The 15,078-nt window shown below is 37.9% G+C and overlaps 1 protein-coding gene across 1 annotated transcript in view; it reads right to left on the bottom strand.

Moving 5' to 3' along the window:
- Positions 1-15,078, bottom strand: part of Plxdc2 (plexin domain containing 2) — a 468,383-nt gene that overhangs the window by 102,582 nt on the left and 350,723 nt on the right. Inside the window, exons 8-9 of the mRNA XM_008855025.3 lie at positions 9,803-9,898; positions 9,483-9,564 (exon numbers count right to left, since the gene is read on the bottom strand). Of these exons, the coding sequence (XP_008853247.1) occupies positions 9,483-9,564; positions 9,803-9,898 (178 nt within the window). The remainder of the gene's footprint in view (positions 1-9,482; positions 9,565-9,802; positions 9,899-15,078) is intronic.

The raw sequence follows: 15,078 nt of genomic DNA, 5'->3' as shown, positions 1-15,078 counted from the left end.
GTATAACAGTTTCTAGTTCCATCCATTTACCTGCAAATTTCATGATTTTATCTTTCTTTACTGCTGACTAAAACTCCATCGTATATATGAACCACATTTTCATTATCCACTCTCAATTGAGGGACACTTAGGTTGCTTCCATCTCTTAGCTATTATGAAGAGCAGCAGCAAACATGGTTGAAGAAGTGTCTCTACAATAGGATGAGTCCTTTGGGTATATGCCAAGGTGTGGTATAACTGGGTGATATGGTAGGTTCATTTTTAGTTTTATAAGAATTCTCCACACTATTTTCCATAGAGTCTGTACGAGTTTGCAATCCCACCAGCAGTGAATGTATATTCCCCTTTCTCCACATCCTTGCCACATTTGGTATCATTTGTTCCCTTGATCATAGCTAGTCTGACAGGGTTAAGGTGATACCTTAGGGTGGTTTTAATTTGCATTTCCCTAATTACTAAAGATGTCAAACACTTTTTGAGATGTTTCTTAGCCATCTTTATTTCTTTATTTGAGAACTCTCTGTTTAGATCTTTAGCCGATCTTTTAATTGGGTCATTTGGTTTCTCGCTTCTTTGTTTTTGGAGTTCTTTACATATTCTGGATGTTAAACCTCTGTCAGATGTGTCACTGGTAAAGATTTTCTTCCCATGCTGTGGGCTTTCTCTTCACTTTTTGATTGTTTCTTTTGCTATAAAGAAGCTTTTTAGTTTAATGAGGTCCCACTATTTATTGCCGACCTTAATTCCTGAGCAACTTCTGTCTGATTTAGAAAATCCTGTCCTACACCTATATCCTGTAAGTTACTGCAAATATTTTCTTCTAATAGTTTCAGGGTTTCCAATTTCATATTGAGGTCTTTGATCCATTTGGAGTTGACTTTGTGCAAGGTGAAAGATAAGGATATAGTTTCATTCTTCTACAGGTGGAGATTCACTTTTGCAAACACCATTTTTTGAAGATGCTGTCTTTCCTCCCTGTGTGTTCTTTGCACCTTTGTCAAACATCAGGTGGCTGAAACTGCGTGTATTCAGGTTTGGATCTTCAATGATGTTCCACTGATCTATGTGTCTGTTTTTGTGTAAGTACCATGCTGTTTTTATGACTATGGCTCTGTAATATGCTTTGAGATCCGGCATAATAATAATTCCCCCAGCGTTGCTCTTTATACTCAGGGTTGCTTTGGCTACCCAGAATCTTTTGTGCCTCCATATGAATATAAGGATATGTTTTTCTAATTCTTTCAAGTATGTCACAGGAATTTTGATTGGGATTGCATTAAATTTATATATTGCTTTTGGAAGGATGGTCATTTTCACATTATTTCTTCCAGTCCATGACCATGGGAGGTCCTTCCATCTTCTGATGTCTTCCTCAATCTCTTTCTTTAACAATTAAAAAATTTCATTGTAGAGATCTTTGTTGTCTTTCATCAGATTTATTCCAAGCTATTTTAATTTTTTTGCAGCAATTATGAATGGGAGCATTTCCCTGTATTCTTTCTCCAATTGCTTGTTATTGGTATATAGAAAGGCTACTGATTTTTGTAGATTGATTTTATAACCCGCCACTATACCTAACATGTTGATCAGTTCTAGGGGGGTTTCTTTTCTGATCCTATTTGGTGTTCTATGTGCTTCCTGTATTTGTATGGGGATGTCTTTCCTTAATTTCAGGAAATTCTCTTCTACGATCCTGTTTAAGATCTGGTCAATACTATTAACCTGAAATTCTTCTCCTTCCTCTATTCCTATGATCCATAGATTTAGTCTTTTCATGGTGTCCCACATTTCTTGCATATTCCATTCTTGTGTTATTAAAAATTTTCCATAATCTTTCATTGAGTGATCCAGTTCTTCAACTTTACCCTCCAGTGTTGATATTCTGTTTTCCATTTCATTCATCCTAGAGGTGAGGCTTTCCCCTGTTGTTTCAAGTTGGCTTAATGAGTTTTTACCTCCATCCTCATTTCTGCTTGATTTTTCTTCAATGTTTCTATCTCTTATGAATTCATTCAGAAGTTTATTCCTGTCTTCTTCTAGTTCTTTGATTTGTTTGTTTGTGTGTTCTTTAAAAATTCATTGAATTCTTTGATCATGTTTATGATTGTTCTTTTAAATTCAGTGTCCTGGGTTATCTCTAGGGGTTCTCCTTGTAGAACTCTTCTACAGGATTGGTGGGCTTTGCTGGAGACATAGTGCTTTGACTTTCCATTTTATTATTCTTTCATTGTGGTTTTGGCATGTGAATTTCTTTATGTTCCTCTTTTTGTTGCTTCAAAGGAATTCAATACATTCCAAAAAGTAATGATAAGTGTGTGATAAACTCAGGGAAATGCAATAAAAATAAGAAGGTAAAAAATAAAAGTTGGTAGTTAACATCGTTTCCCACCATCTCTCATTACTTATTATTTTGTACTACTATTCTGTAAACACGGGTCTGTACCATTTATAAAGACATTTTATTCTAATATTCTGTAAATGGATGGGGTTGTAGGATTAATTATTCAATGTACCTTATTAGTGATTTTATAACTTTAATGAGATTCAAGAAAAGGCAAAGTGGAAAAAAATTTAAAGTAAGACATTAAAAGTCATCACACTATCAAGCAAATCTATGTTATTCTGTGAATGTTGACATGCTATCCCATATATCTACTTGGTAATTGGGCTGAAATTGACAAAGTCAATGGAGAGTAACAGCCCAAAGGAGCAATTAGGAGTCTTAGGAATATGCAATTTTCTAGCCTCGAATATCTTAATTTAGTCCAACCATATCTGCTTTGAATCTTTACGTTGGGCCAGAGGGTGTGTGGGGTAGTAGGGAGATGCTGAAATAACCAGGACATCACTACTCCTTACAGGGGCTTATGTTTCTCAGTTATTTACTGGATCCTCCTGCCCTCAAATCCAGGTAGTGAACAATTCAAACTATGAGTTCAAGATAAAAAGCTGCACACCCTCCAACGCATCACCCTGTTCACTAGAATTTCCTCAGCAACAAATATTGTTGTTGGATAGCGTCTCAAAAATCCTCTCAGAGACACTCTGTGACTGTGCATGTGTGCTATGTGGTGTGAGTGTTTGTGTGTGTGTGTGTGTGTGTGTGTGTGTGTGTGTGTGTAGATGCATATGCATATAAAGACTGGAGGTCCAGGTTTAGGGTCTTCCTAAATCACACTTCACTTTATATTTTGAGATAAGGTTCTCCTCTGAACCTGAGCTAGTTGATTTGGCTAGATGACTGGCAGACAGGCTCCAGGGATCTGCCTGTATCTGCCTTTCCAGTGTTAGGATTATAGGTGCGTGTGTGACACATTGTGCAATTGGTTTTGGCTTTTTTGAATGTGTACTAGACATCTGATATAGGCCCCCACACTTGTAGCAAGCATTTTCCTAACTGAGCCATCTCCCTAGCCCACAGAGTTATACTTTATCTGTAAAACCAGGCATATATGTACACTTTTAAAATAATGTAAAGGAGGACTGGAGAGATGGCTCAGCAGTTAAGAGCATTGGCTGCTCTTGAAGAGGATCAGGGTTCAATTCCCAGCACCCACGTGGTGGCTAACAAACTTCCGTAACTTCAGTTCCAGGCAAATCCAACGCCTTCTGACTTTCACTGGCACTGCACAATGCAAGTGCACTTACACACACATGCAGGCAATACACTCATATACATAAAATAAAAATAATGAAACAATTTAAAAATAATGTAAAGGAAGGTTAGAATTTAAACTTATTGTTCATTTGACAAGGCTAGCGTCTGGCTTCTCTGAAGGTATTTTCAATTTACTCTCTTTATAGCTGATGACATTCAGTACCAAGAATTTAAACCCTTTTCATATCATAATGATTCTAATATAAACCTTTAGCAGACACCCTTTCCTGGGATTTTTGGTTATCTAATTTACCTAACATTTCTACTTGAAGCACCTCAGACTTGTCTCAAACTGAAATCTGTTTCTCCCAATTCTAGCTTCTGTTTCTTGGGCTATCTTCCTTGCCTCAATAAGTAAGTGCCAGCACATACAGGGGTGCTGAAAGGAAAATCTAAGTAGCTTTTAGTTTTATCTTCCTGCCCTTCTTCACTTCCAACCCATTAGCAAACTACTTCTCTATTCTCTCTTTCTAGAACACAGCTTGCTGTGACTCATCCATCAAGATCTCCATATTTATTATCCATGTCCAAGCTACTAGCAGCCCTTCTGCAGATGATTACACCTGCTCTCTCCTTTGGTTTGGAACTCACCTGCCCAAAGAAAGATTTCCTATTAGTCTGAGAATAAGTTCCTGCCTGGCTTCCAGGGTCTCCTCTATCCCAGGCATGTGGTCATCTGTCTGCTCTCATGCCGTACTAGTTGTCCCACGTTCAGCTCCCCATGCTCCCCACTCACTGGGCTTCCTTCCTTTAGACATCAGATCAAGTTTGGCAGAGTACATGCCATCGTCTGCCATTCTCTCTGACGTGACCTTGGCTTTCACACTGCTGCAGCTGACTCCTGTCACCCAGATGTTTCATTGTCATAGTATTCTTAAAATCTTTCCTAGTCAATGAGTCACAGCAAACACCAGCTTTTTCAAATCTAACAGATCACTTCTCACCATCTGTGTTCTAGTCAACTATTAATTTATTCATTTTCTCCTTTACTAAACTCAACTCCAAGCTCTATGAGAGGTGTGGTTTTGACTAAAACTTTACTATTGTTCTAACTACTCAGTTTTTAATTAATGCCAAGCATACATACGGCAATCAATACACTGTTAAGTAAGCAAGTATTTATTAGTGGAAATATACTTTCAATTCAGTTTTGAATGATGATGGCTGGTCACACCAATGGCTCCTCAGAGGGGCAAGAGGAGGTAAGAACAGGAAATGCTTGTAGGGAAGGAGAGAGGGATGTCTATCATATAGTTGCTCTCATATGCAGAGTCTAGATTTAAAACATATGTGTACATATAGATGGGTATCAATGTATACATATTTGAATATGAAAGGGGACATCTATTGGGTGGAAATGGATCAGTAGGACAGATGAGGCAGGTAAGAGAAGGTAAGGGTTATGAATTTGAACAAAGGACAATGATATATATGTTTGGGAAGGCCATAATGAAACCATTATATTATATGGTGATGCTTAAAACATTAATTAGAAATGAAATCAGCAATTAATCTCTTTATTCTTAACATTCTGGTACATAACTGCTAGCAGAGCCCTGATCTTTCATCCTTCTTCAGTCCTCAACACTACTAATTCTATTTATAATACATTAAATAAACACAACTCAATGCAGTCTTGAATAGTAACCAACAGAAATAGAATTTCTCCTTGAATGAGTGAAGGCACATGGTAGTGCTGAAAGTGATTGATTCAAGTCCCCTCAATTTGAAGTGAGGAAATTAACACACTCCTACCTAGAAACAATTGGGTCAAGTATCGTCAGTAAGCACCTCAGCCCTGGATCTCTGTATGTGTGCCTGTAATGCAAGTTTTAGACTTTGGGCAAACATTAGGACACATTTTTTTCTTAGGTTTGGCTCCCTAAAAAAAATTGGAATTAAAGGAAATAAAGAAGCCAATTAAAGCTATCATTATCTTATCTGAACTTGAGAGTTCAGTGATGACTAGCAGCTGATTACTATGAAGGGCTAAAGGGGCACAGGCCAGGGAGTAAGAAAGGTGGGAAAAATCAGAGAAGCCTTCGTTTGTGCTGTTTAGGGTAAAATGACTCTTATTTTGTTTAACTTTTTTGTTTACATAAAAGCACTAAAGTCTAGGTAAATAATGCTGGGCAGCAAAGCAAGTTTTGGAAACTTACAGGCCTAAAGGAGAAATTCATAAAATACACTGGGGAAGTTAAGTCGAACAAAAGTACAATGAGCCGTAGTTAAACCGGTTAGTTTGATACGTATATAATTTCATATGTATGTAATCAGGTTGCTCAAGAATTAAAACAAAATCACTATTCAAGAGACACCAGTATCTAGGAAACACCTGCTGATTTTAGTAGCATCCAGTGACCCAGTCATATGATCAATACCTCTTTCTCATGAACTACGCTGTCAGTAATACGCAAGATTCTTAGGCATATTGTGATTCTGCTCTACATTTTGTCATGCCAAGATGAAAATCATATAACATTCTTGCAGCATCAATTGTTCAAAGGTTCAATGTTTCAGTAGTATGTTTTTTTATTTTCCTGAGAGCAATGAAGATTAGATTGTTTAAAGTATCAGCCATCTGGTAGGTGCAAAGCAGACCAGGTAAGCAAGCCCCAAAGCTGGGCTGTCTTGAACGTCGCACAGACTGAAGTTCAATCACATAGTTACTACTTAAGAGGTCTGAAACCCCAAGGAGGTAACTGATCTCTGAACAATTGGGTTTCCTTTTCTGAAAATATACTGTTAAATGTAATATGGAAAACTCCTTAGCACATTATTTGGCGGAGAAGTCTCAAGCAAAATGGCAATGCTAGCAGAGGAAGCAGATGCCAAGTAGTGGGTATGTTTTGACTACCAAACTGCTTGTTTTAAAGTTTGAACATGTATTTCTACAGAAAGAATATTTTTACAAATGGTTAATGGCTGGTTCCTAGATGAGCCTTCAAACCTTTCATTTACCTTACCATTATGTCAGCCAAGAATTCTCCTAATTATCTAGGCATGATGTCTGTCATCCCAGCATGTGGGAAGCTGAGGCAGAGGATGGAAAGTTCAAAACTAGCCTGGGTAAGAGAGTAAGACCCTATCTCAAATAACAAAACAAAACTAGACCCTATCTCAGATAACAAAACAAAACTGTCATACTCTGGCTAGGGTATGTGCTAGATTTCTTCAGGCATTCTTGGCTTTAACACTGGGAATTCTCCTACTCTAGAATACCCTTTAGTCCCAGAAAAAGAGACTCATGATTCCTCCATGGGGAAATTAATCACAATTTATTCATCCTCCCATCTGCAAAACCTGGTACATTCCTAGGTTATGAAATAAAAGTACTGACTATGCATGACCTTTGCCTTTTACAGTCCTGCAAAGGAGACAAGTCAGTGAACAAGAACTCATAAGGCCTATCCTAAATGGTGACAGAGTCTTGTTCGGGATGGCCGTTAATGAATTCATCTTGAAATAGGTGTGAAGACGGCTGGTCAGTGTCTTTCACTTAATAGTTTTGGGCATTTGCATGTCACAGGTCAGCATTACTTCAATATACATGAGAAAGTTCACCTCTTCATATTCTCTTTGGTCATATCTGAACAGATTTTTGAATGACTTCTGATACGTGTGGAATCTTTATGAAATCTTAGCAAAATATACATATAGGTAACCACCAACCCTGGATTTTATAGCAATTCTATCCACTCTATATATGTAAGTTAAAAATATGCTTTGAAAAACGCCCTCTGCTTGCTTTTTCATTATTCAAAATTCATTTCTCAAGGAAATTAGGGTACAACATTTTCAACTGGAAACAAATCTGAGGTGATCACAAACAATCTTGCTGTAGCCACAATTCTGCCACGGTTACTCCAGAGTTAGCCAGTCAAAAATGCTTGCTAGAGCTGGTTATGAAAGAAATGGCGTTCTATCTTAATTTCTTAAAAAACTTTCAGCATGAGTATTGTGCACACTGCCACCAATGCTGTTAGTTCCTAATAGCAGGGTCCCAGGTGCCTGAAAGACTACACAAACTTATTATTTATGACAAAATACGTGAAGTCCTGTGGGCGGGATATGGGGGGCACGAAAAGGGAAGAGGGGCTAAATATGATTAAGATGTATCTTATGAAATTCACAGAAATTCAATAGAAGTATATTTTAAACAACAACAACAATACAAACTTTGAGCATGACTCTGAACACGCCTTTAACGTGGTAGAAATACTGCAGAGGATGAAGAGGCCCAGCCTGCTTGTCTAAGGAAGCGAGCTACCTAGGAACAGCCCATTTTCCACCTGGAGACAAAGGATGACTTTTCTTAGACTCTGTAGGTGTGATGGGGACTTGTCCTGAGGTAAACTGCAACCCACTGGTGCAGGGACTGTGTTCATCCTTCTCATTGCCGTGTCTCAAGCACTTTGGACACAATTGACACACAGAATGGTGGGACAAGCCACATACATTGACAAAGCTTCATCTAATATTTCATCTTAAGATGAAAATCTTAAGATCTATTTCACAGTCTTACCTAAATCTACTAAGACTATACTCCCTGGGATGGTTAATCTTGATTGCTAGTCAACTTGATTGGATCTAAAGTCAGTTAAGAGCCAGGCCTCTGGGCTGTCTGTGAGGATGCTTCCAGGAACTCAGCAGAGACAACCCTCCCTCTAGTTGAGGCGCCCTTGGGGTGGTCCTAGGGGAAAGCAGTGTTCCTTGCCTACTTGCTTTCCACCTCCTTCTGGTTGAGTGTGCAGATCTCGTTGTTACTGCTGCTGCCAAGTCCCAGGTTCTTTGGTTTCCATAGTACACTAAAGACTAGCATCTCTGAGGCATCTAGCTTTGCGGACTGAGTAGCTCCTGGGCTCTCAGCCTCACTAGTGGGCAGACAGCCACAGATGAACTACCCAGATTGATATGTAAGCCAACCTAATGAATCCCCTTTTATAATATTTTTAAATGTAAATGTTTTATAAATATGAATACTTTTATAACAGTATTCATTCTGTTAGTGCTTCTGGAGAAGCCTTACTATTACATTCCATTTCTCAGAAACAGGAGGTATTCAGGTAGCTGATTCCTCTCTTGAATCAGCTCAGCTTCCACTAATTTCTGCAGGTGTTTCATCGAAATATGTCCATCCATTAGAAGACTAGCAACCTGTTGACACGTGTCATAGATCACTTACATTTGGTTTCTATAAAACTCTGGAGTTGAACAATCTTCTTTACTACTCAAAAAAATCGGTAAATATTTTTGACACCAGTAAGCATGCAGCTTAACTTTCCAAGCACAACAAAATTATGTGAAGGTCAGATAGTGTCCACTTGAGATCACATCAGTAATCTTGACCTTTTGGATGAAATCTTTTAAGAATGTGCATGCAATTACTAAAATCCTTTCTTGCTATGGAAAATATAGCGCATGCCATGCTGAAACCATCAATTTAAAGGTTGAACACCTACAGCATCATGTATGTTAAGCATATATAAAATGATTCCAGATCACGGTCTTATTGATGATGAAATTCTTAGTCATTTTAAGCATTCTGGTCTTATTGACTATGAAGTTCTCAGTCATTTCAAGAATCCTGACAAAGGAATATACTAAAATCCCCTTTTCTGACTATCTTGCTCTTACATTTTGGTCTCTCTACATACATATAGAAATACAAATACATAATTTCATACCTGTAAATCCAATACATAAGTTATATATATATATATATATATATATACACACTTGACATACATTTCTAATTCAATGAGTATATGCACCAAGTCTTTATAAATTTAAAATCTGTTGTTTTGTAAATTATCTCTTTTACCTTTGAAGTTTACTACACCAACTGCAGTTGAAGCCAATCTGAGAGGACACACAGGGACCACAGCTATTGAACTGGAGACATGCTAGGAAGCAGGAGAGAAACACTCATCAAGACTGGTCAACATCACAGAGAGGGGGAAAAAGACTTCTCATTCAGAATAAAAATCATCATTTGCCATTGTCACACTCAGTGTAAAATACATGCTGGACAAGCACAATTAGAATCACGTACTGATCAATCACCTGTAGACTTACTGAACAGATCAGACTGTCAAACTTGCAAATCATTTTCCCCACATCACCAGCCTCTCGTTAACTTACTGGGTAGTGGAGTCATTTCCACAGCTGAAATGTTGGTAATTTTTGACATCTGTAGCTCTACTCGGTGATATTCATAAATTGTTCTTCTTCGAACATCTATGAAAATATCAAGTGAAAGAAAATCAGCTGACATTTCTACAGTTGTAGAACTATAGCATTTAAAAAACAAACATAGAATTATAGACATTTACACCTGGTGCAGTGTCTACATAAAGTCCCATCCAATGAAAAGACTGATAATTATAAAAACGAAGCCCGAAAACTCCATGCACATGTATCTGGAAGTATTTTTACCAACGACGTGAAAGGTGCAGCGTGGTTTCTGACACTTTCCGGAGCCGGCAGGACTCCAGCTCACTGTAACTCAGAGTGCTAGAGGCGTCTCGAGAAATTTACATATTTTGAAGGATTTAGCATATGGAATCACAAAGATAAGATGACATGGTTTCTCTCAGACTAAAGCTAAAGAGAATTTTTCAGGAACAGGAAGCAACTAGAAAATGTTGCCATCTAAAGGTAATGTAGAATAACATTAAATATAACTGCTCTAAATGTTAGGGAAAATCTTTAATAGAAGTAAACACGAAAGGGAAAGTATTTTTACTAAGCTTGGTGGCTTCACTTAATACTGTGCTATATTGACAATCTGATGAGAGGACAGATTTTAATTAACCTCTTTTAAAATAAGTGTTCTGGAAAGAGAGAGATAGCTATACATGTATGAGATTCTATGAAATTGTAGAGGGAAGTCAGATGTTTATAACCCAGAAAAATGCTCCATTTACATCCTGTCAAACAATTCTCACACTCAACTAGGAGACACTACTTCAGAACAGGAGGAAGAAGGAAGACAGAGTCTTTCTTGAGCTGGTGTGGTACATGAGTCACTCGCTAAAAACCTCTTAAGGATTATGGAACTAGAAAACACTTTAAAAACACCAATCCAATTAATTTCTTTTTGGTGTAATTGAAAGAGGCATTACAATTTTGCAAAGGGTATGCCTCCCCAATAACAAGAGAAAATGATGATTTCTTAGTATAAGCTTCCTCTGGGTAATGAATCGTGATGGCTTCTTTTTCAAGTTTTGAAGAAAATGATCACCCATCTTCTGCCTTTACTAAGTAGAAAAGTTCTGAATATATTTTATTCCTATGTATTTTGCTCAACAATTTAGTCCTTAAAAGCAAATATATAATAAGGTCTTGGGTCTTCAGGCCAAAGTTTGGAAAGTGCCCATCCTTGTAGCTCGGGCTTAACATATTGGCATTCTTTTGATTGCACAGTGCACTTTGAAAACTCATCTACTGATGACTGAGAAGCCCCTGAGAGTTCATTACTGGCCAGGCCTCTGGAGTGAAAGGAAACGGGGACCATCTCTCCGTGCTAGTTCTGCTACCTGCCTAGCAACTTACAGCTGCTGGGAGGAGATGAGTTGGGACACACCAAAGTTTAAGAGACAAACAAACAAAAAACAGGCAGAGTAACACTCAGATAAAATGTAGTTCAGGGGTCATGACATTCCCGTGATGTTACTCAATATGCAAATACTGAATTATAGGTTGGAGAAAGTTTGATCACTCTCTGGGTGTGGACAGAGTGGCCACAGGGACTCTGAGCACCCTCTCCACACCACATCCACCCTCAACAGATAGTCCAGGTTCCCTTATTTGCTTATCTGCCTTGAAAGCAAAAATTCCCCCAGAGAATACATGGGTAATTTCTACATTGCCCTATAATCATATTTACCAAATATCTTAATACTTTGAATGGCCAAATACACGCTTTACTGCCATTTTCTTATCTGTGCTGTTTGTGCTTAATGACTGGCTTCACATGATGATATCTCATTGATTTCCAGGTTTAAACTGGGGCCAGCTCTTAGCTGGTACATGGTTACCAAATACTCTTAAATGTAAATAGTAGGTACTGCACATTACAAGGTTCATTCTCAGCCTGAAGACTCGGGAAAAGGAGGCTGGAAATTAAGAAAAAAGGATAAGCTCCCCACACAAAGACATGATAACAGCAACAGCTAGTTGGAGTTGAGAAATAAAGTATTTAGAAATCTTAAAAAAATGCATTAGCGACAAGCGTTTTTCCCAATTCTTAGCAGTTTGATTAAATAGTTGCTAATGATTAAATGAAGTGCAGCCATGAAGTCTGTCTGCACCGCTTGGGCATTTCTCTCATCATTCCTTCACTATTCTCCAAGTTTCAGGACATTGCTTGAACCTAAGGATCAGATTTGATCAGCTACTTCCCAACAGATAAGAGAAATCAGACCCGTGAACTAAAAAGCAAGCTCACATTCTCCCTTCTTTTCACAGGCAGCTTCCTAATGCTCAGACAAGCTGCTCTTCCTGATTCCTTTCAGAATCATTTGCTCAGGAAGAAGCGGAGCAGGTGTTAGGAGAGGAGGACAATGTGGGGTCATGGCACACTGCAGGCCTGGTTCTAACATAGCTCTACCCACCAAGGGGGAGCACAGATCCCTGCATCCAAGACTTATGGGAAGATTGTGTATGCACGTTTGCAATGCTGTTAAATCTCGTGTTGTGTCATTAAATCTTATGTCATGTAGTTAAATCTCATGCCATTAATTCTCTTTTTCCTTCCAGAGAGAAGAAGAGACTGAATTTATTAAATGAAAATTATTGAAATGGAGTATGAGTTCTTCACCTTAAAATCAAACGTTCAGCAAAACAAACACAAACAAAGCAACAAGGAATGATATTTATGTAGTGCCAAGTCAGTTAGCGATTGCACCAGAGGGAAAATTCTGTATGTAGCAAAATTCAATTGGAAAAAAATAACACGCAGGCATATTTATAAGTGGAAGCAACTGTAACTAGTTAAAAATACAATGTTCCCTGTGTAGTAGGTAAGTGTAAATCAAACAAATACTTGTTATCCAAAGGGGGGAAGCAATAATTAAAGTGAGGGCGACTATAAATTTGAAGGCAAATACAAGAGTTCATTGAAAAACTATAACATCCGAGGTTAAAATTTAAAGTCAAAAGTCAGATACAAATGGATAGAAAATTTCTGCAAAGGTTGAAGGCCATCTTCATTGCTGCCTGTGCCTCCCACAGTGAGGCAAACACTGGCTGGGCTTTTGCAAAGATGAGCTTTGCATTCCCCATTCTGGGAAAGATAAAAACACCTTATAATGGATTTCTCCGCCTTAGATCATTTAATTTTGTCCTAGTGGATATCCCAATAAGGATGGAATGTCTTGCCCTTTAAACATGGGTTAAAGTTCTTTCTGTGGCTTTTAGGATTTTATATTAGAAACAACATAAATTGGGCTTTTTAAAATAAATCAAGACACAACACTAAAGTGCTAAAAACTTGTTTTCCTTAAGAATGTGGGCTCAGATGAAAGAAAAGTCAACGAATGCACAAATAAATGAAACAGCTTAAACAAGTTCCTGAAGGAATCTTTTCTTATGCGATTCTAGAAAAATTTTCAAATATGCTCAAGTAGATGAATTGGTTTCTAATATCCAATGGTTTCTAATACCCACAAAATTCTGAGTCTTGATTTTTCTTTAAGAATCAACTCAGGGCGCTGGGGAGATAGCTTAGTGGATAAGAGGATTTGTTCTGTAAGCATAAGGAGGTGCTGGAAGCCTAACTACTCAGTAAATGGCTGGGCATGAAAGCATGGTCTGTAACGCCAGCCTCTGGGGCAGGGGGAGGGCAGGTCAATCCCTAGAGCTCCCTGGCCAGCAAACTTCTGGCTCCCTGAAACCCTGTCTCAAGGTAATGGTGCACAGACAGACATGGGAAGACACTAACTCTTGTCCTGCTCTGCTTTCCGTATGGCCCCACAAGAATGCAAGCACCCACACACTCATGGGGATGCACCATACACCTAACACATTCACACCACCATGCTACTCACACATTTTAAAAATCAAGAACAACTAAACACATAAAGTGTGTTAGAAATCTATGAATTAGAATATCATTTTTTACAATGCCCTTTAATCAGAAGGTCTTTATATAAGAGGGCAGGGCTCCTGTTTGTTTCTCCTTTTACCGAGCCTTTGTGATCTCTCAGGCGTGGGAACCCACACAGCTAGTGGAGCTGTGGTGCAAAGGGAACTGATTTTTCTGTTCTGCAGAACGAACAATTGTGAAGGGCTTTCCACTTGGAGAGAGCCAAGGTAAACTGACAAAATTTCCCAAAGATTTATTGATTGATCCAACCTAAATGAATGAAAAGACCGATAACTCTGAAAATAATAAATGAGGCTCTTCTGGAAACAGTTGAAATGCATTCTATGAAATGTTTTCTAAGAAAAAAAACATTTTGTGTCTTCATCTCATTTCTAAAAACGTTATTATTGCTAAATAATTACAATGACTGTGCAACTACCAAATTGCTATATGGCTATATTTTTTAAAATTATTATTTAAAGCTGGGAATGGTGGCACATACCTTTAATCCCAGTACTCAGGAGGCAGAGGCAGGTGGACGTCTGTGAGTTCAAGGCCAGCATGGTCTACATAGCAAGTTGCTGGGGCTACAGGGAGACCCTGTTTCAAAAAGGCCAAAAAAATTATTTAACAAGTATACTTACATTTGAATACTCATTATTTAATCATATTAATATCCTAAGGTATTTTAAAAGTAAAGTAATATTTATGTAGATATTTTATTTGTTATTCAACATTTTATTTAAATAACATATCTAATTGTTTTGTCAGGCATAGCAGCTGCTGGTCGTGTATATGGGCTCCAATGGGGGGGCTATGGGAGGGTACCCATGGGGACGGGGGTATAAAGATGTTTGAGATGTTCTGTATGAAATACACAACAAATTCAATAAAAACAAATTTAAAAAAATGATAGTTATCTTAATGTAGAGTACACTCTTAGATAAACCATATTCCTTTTAGTCACAAATAAACTACTCAGAATACTTATTGAAAGGCACCAAGATAGTCTAAGTGCTTTTGATTCTTACACAAACCACAACAAATATCGCATTAAGTACTCTAGGATTTGTGTAGAAATTACATTATTCCCTAGTATTTATAAAAACAAATTTAATTCAAACTTCTTTTGCCAGAAAAAAAGCAAAAGCAAATTATTTCAAAATATGTCAACGGTTCAAAAGATCCTGAAAGGAATATGTAAAAGGTAGAACAGGTCCCACAAGCAAACCCTGTGGAGAAAAACTTATCAGGGATCAGTCTTCAAGTCCACTAGGTCCAAACATTTGTCTATTTGTCTCACCAAAGGAGGAGAATTACCTGCTACTGA

Source organism: Nannospalax galili, unplaced genomic scaffold, assembly GCF_000622305.1.
Source record: "Nannospalax galili isolate Female #2095 unplaced genomic scaffold, S.galili_v1.0 scaffold487, whole genome shotgun sequence".
In the NCBI taxonomy this organism is placed as follows: Eukaryota; Metazoa; Chordata; class Mammalia; order Rodentia; family Spalacidae; genus Nannospalax; species Nannospalax galili.
Note: the sequence above shows the minus strand (reverse complement) of the source record. Positions and strands in the feature narration are given on the sequence as shown.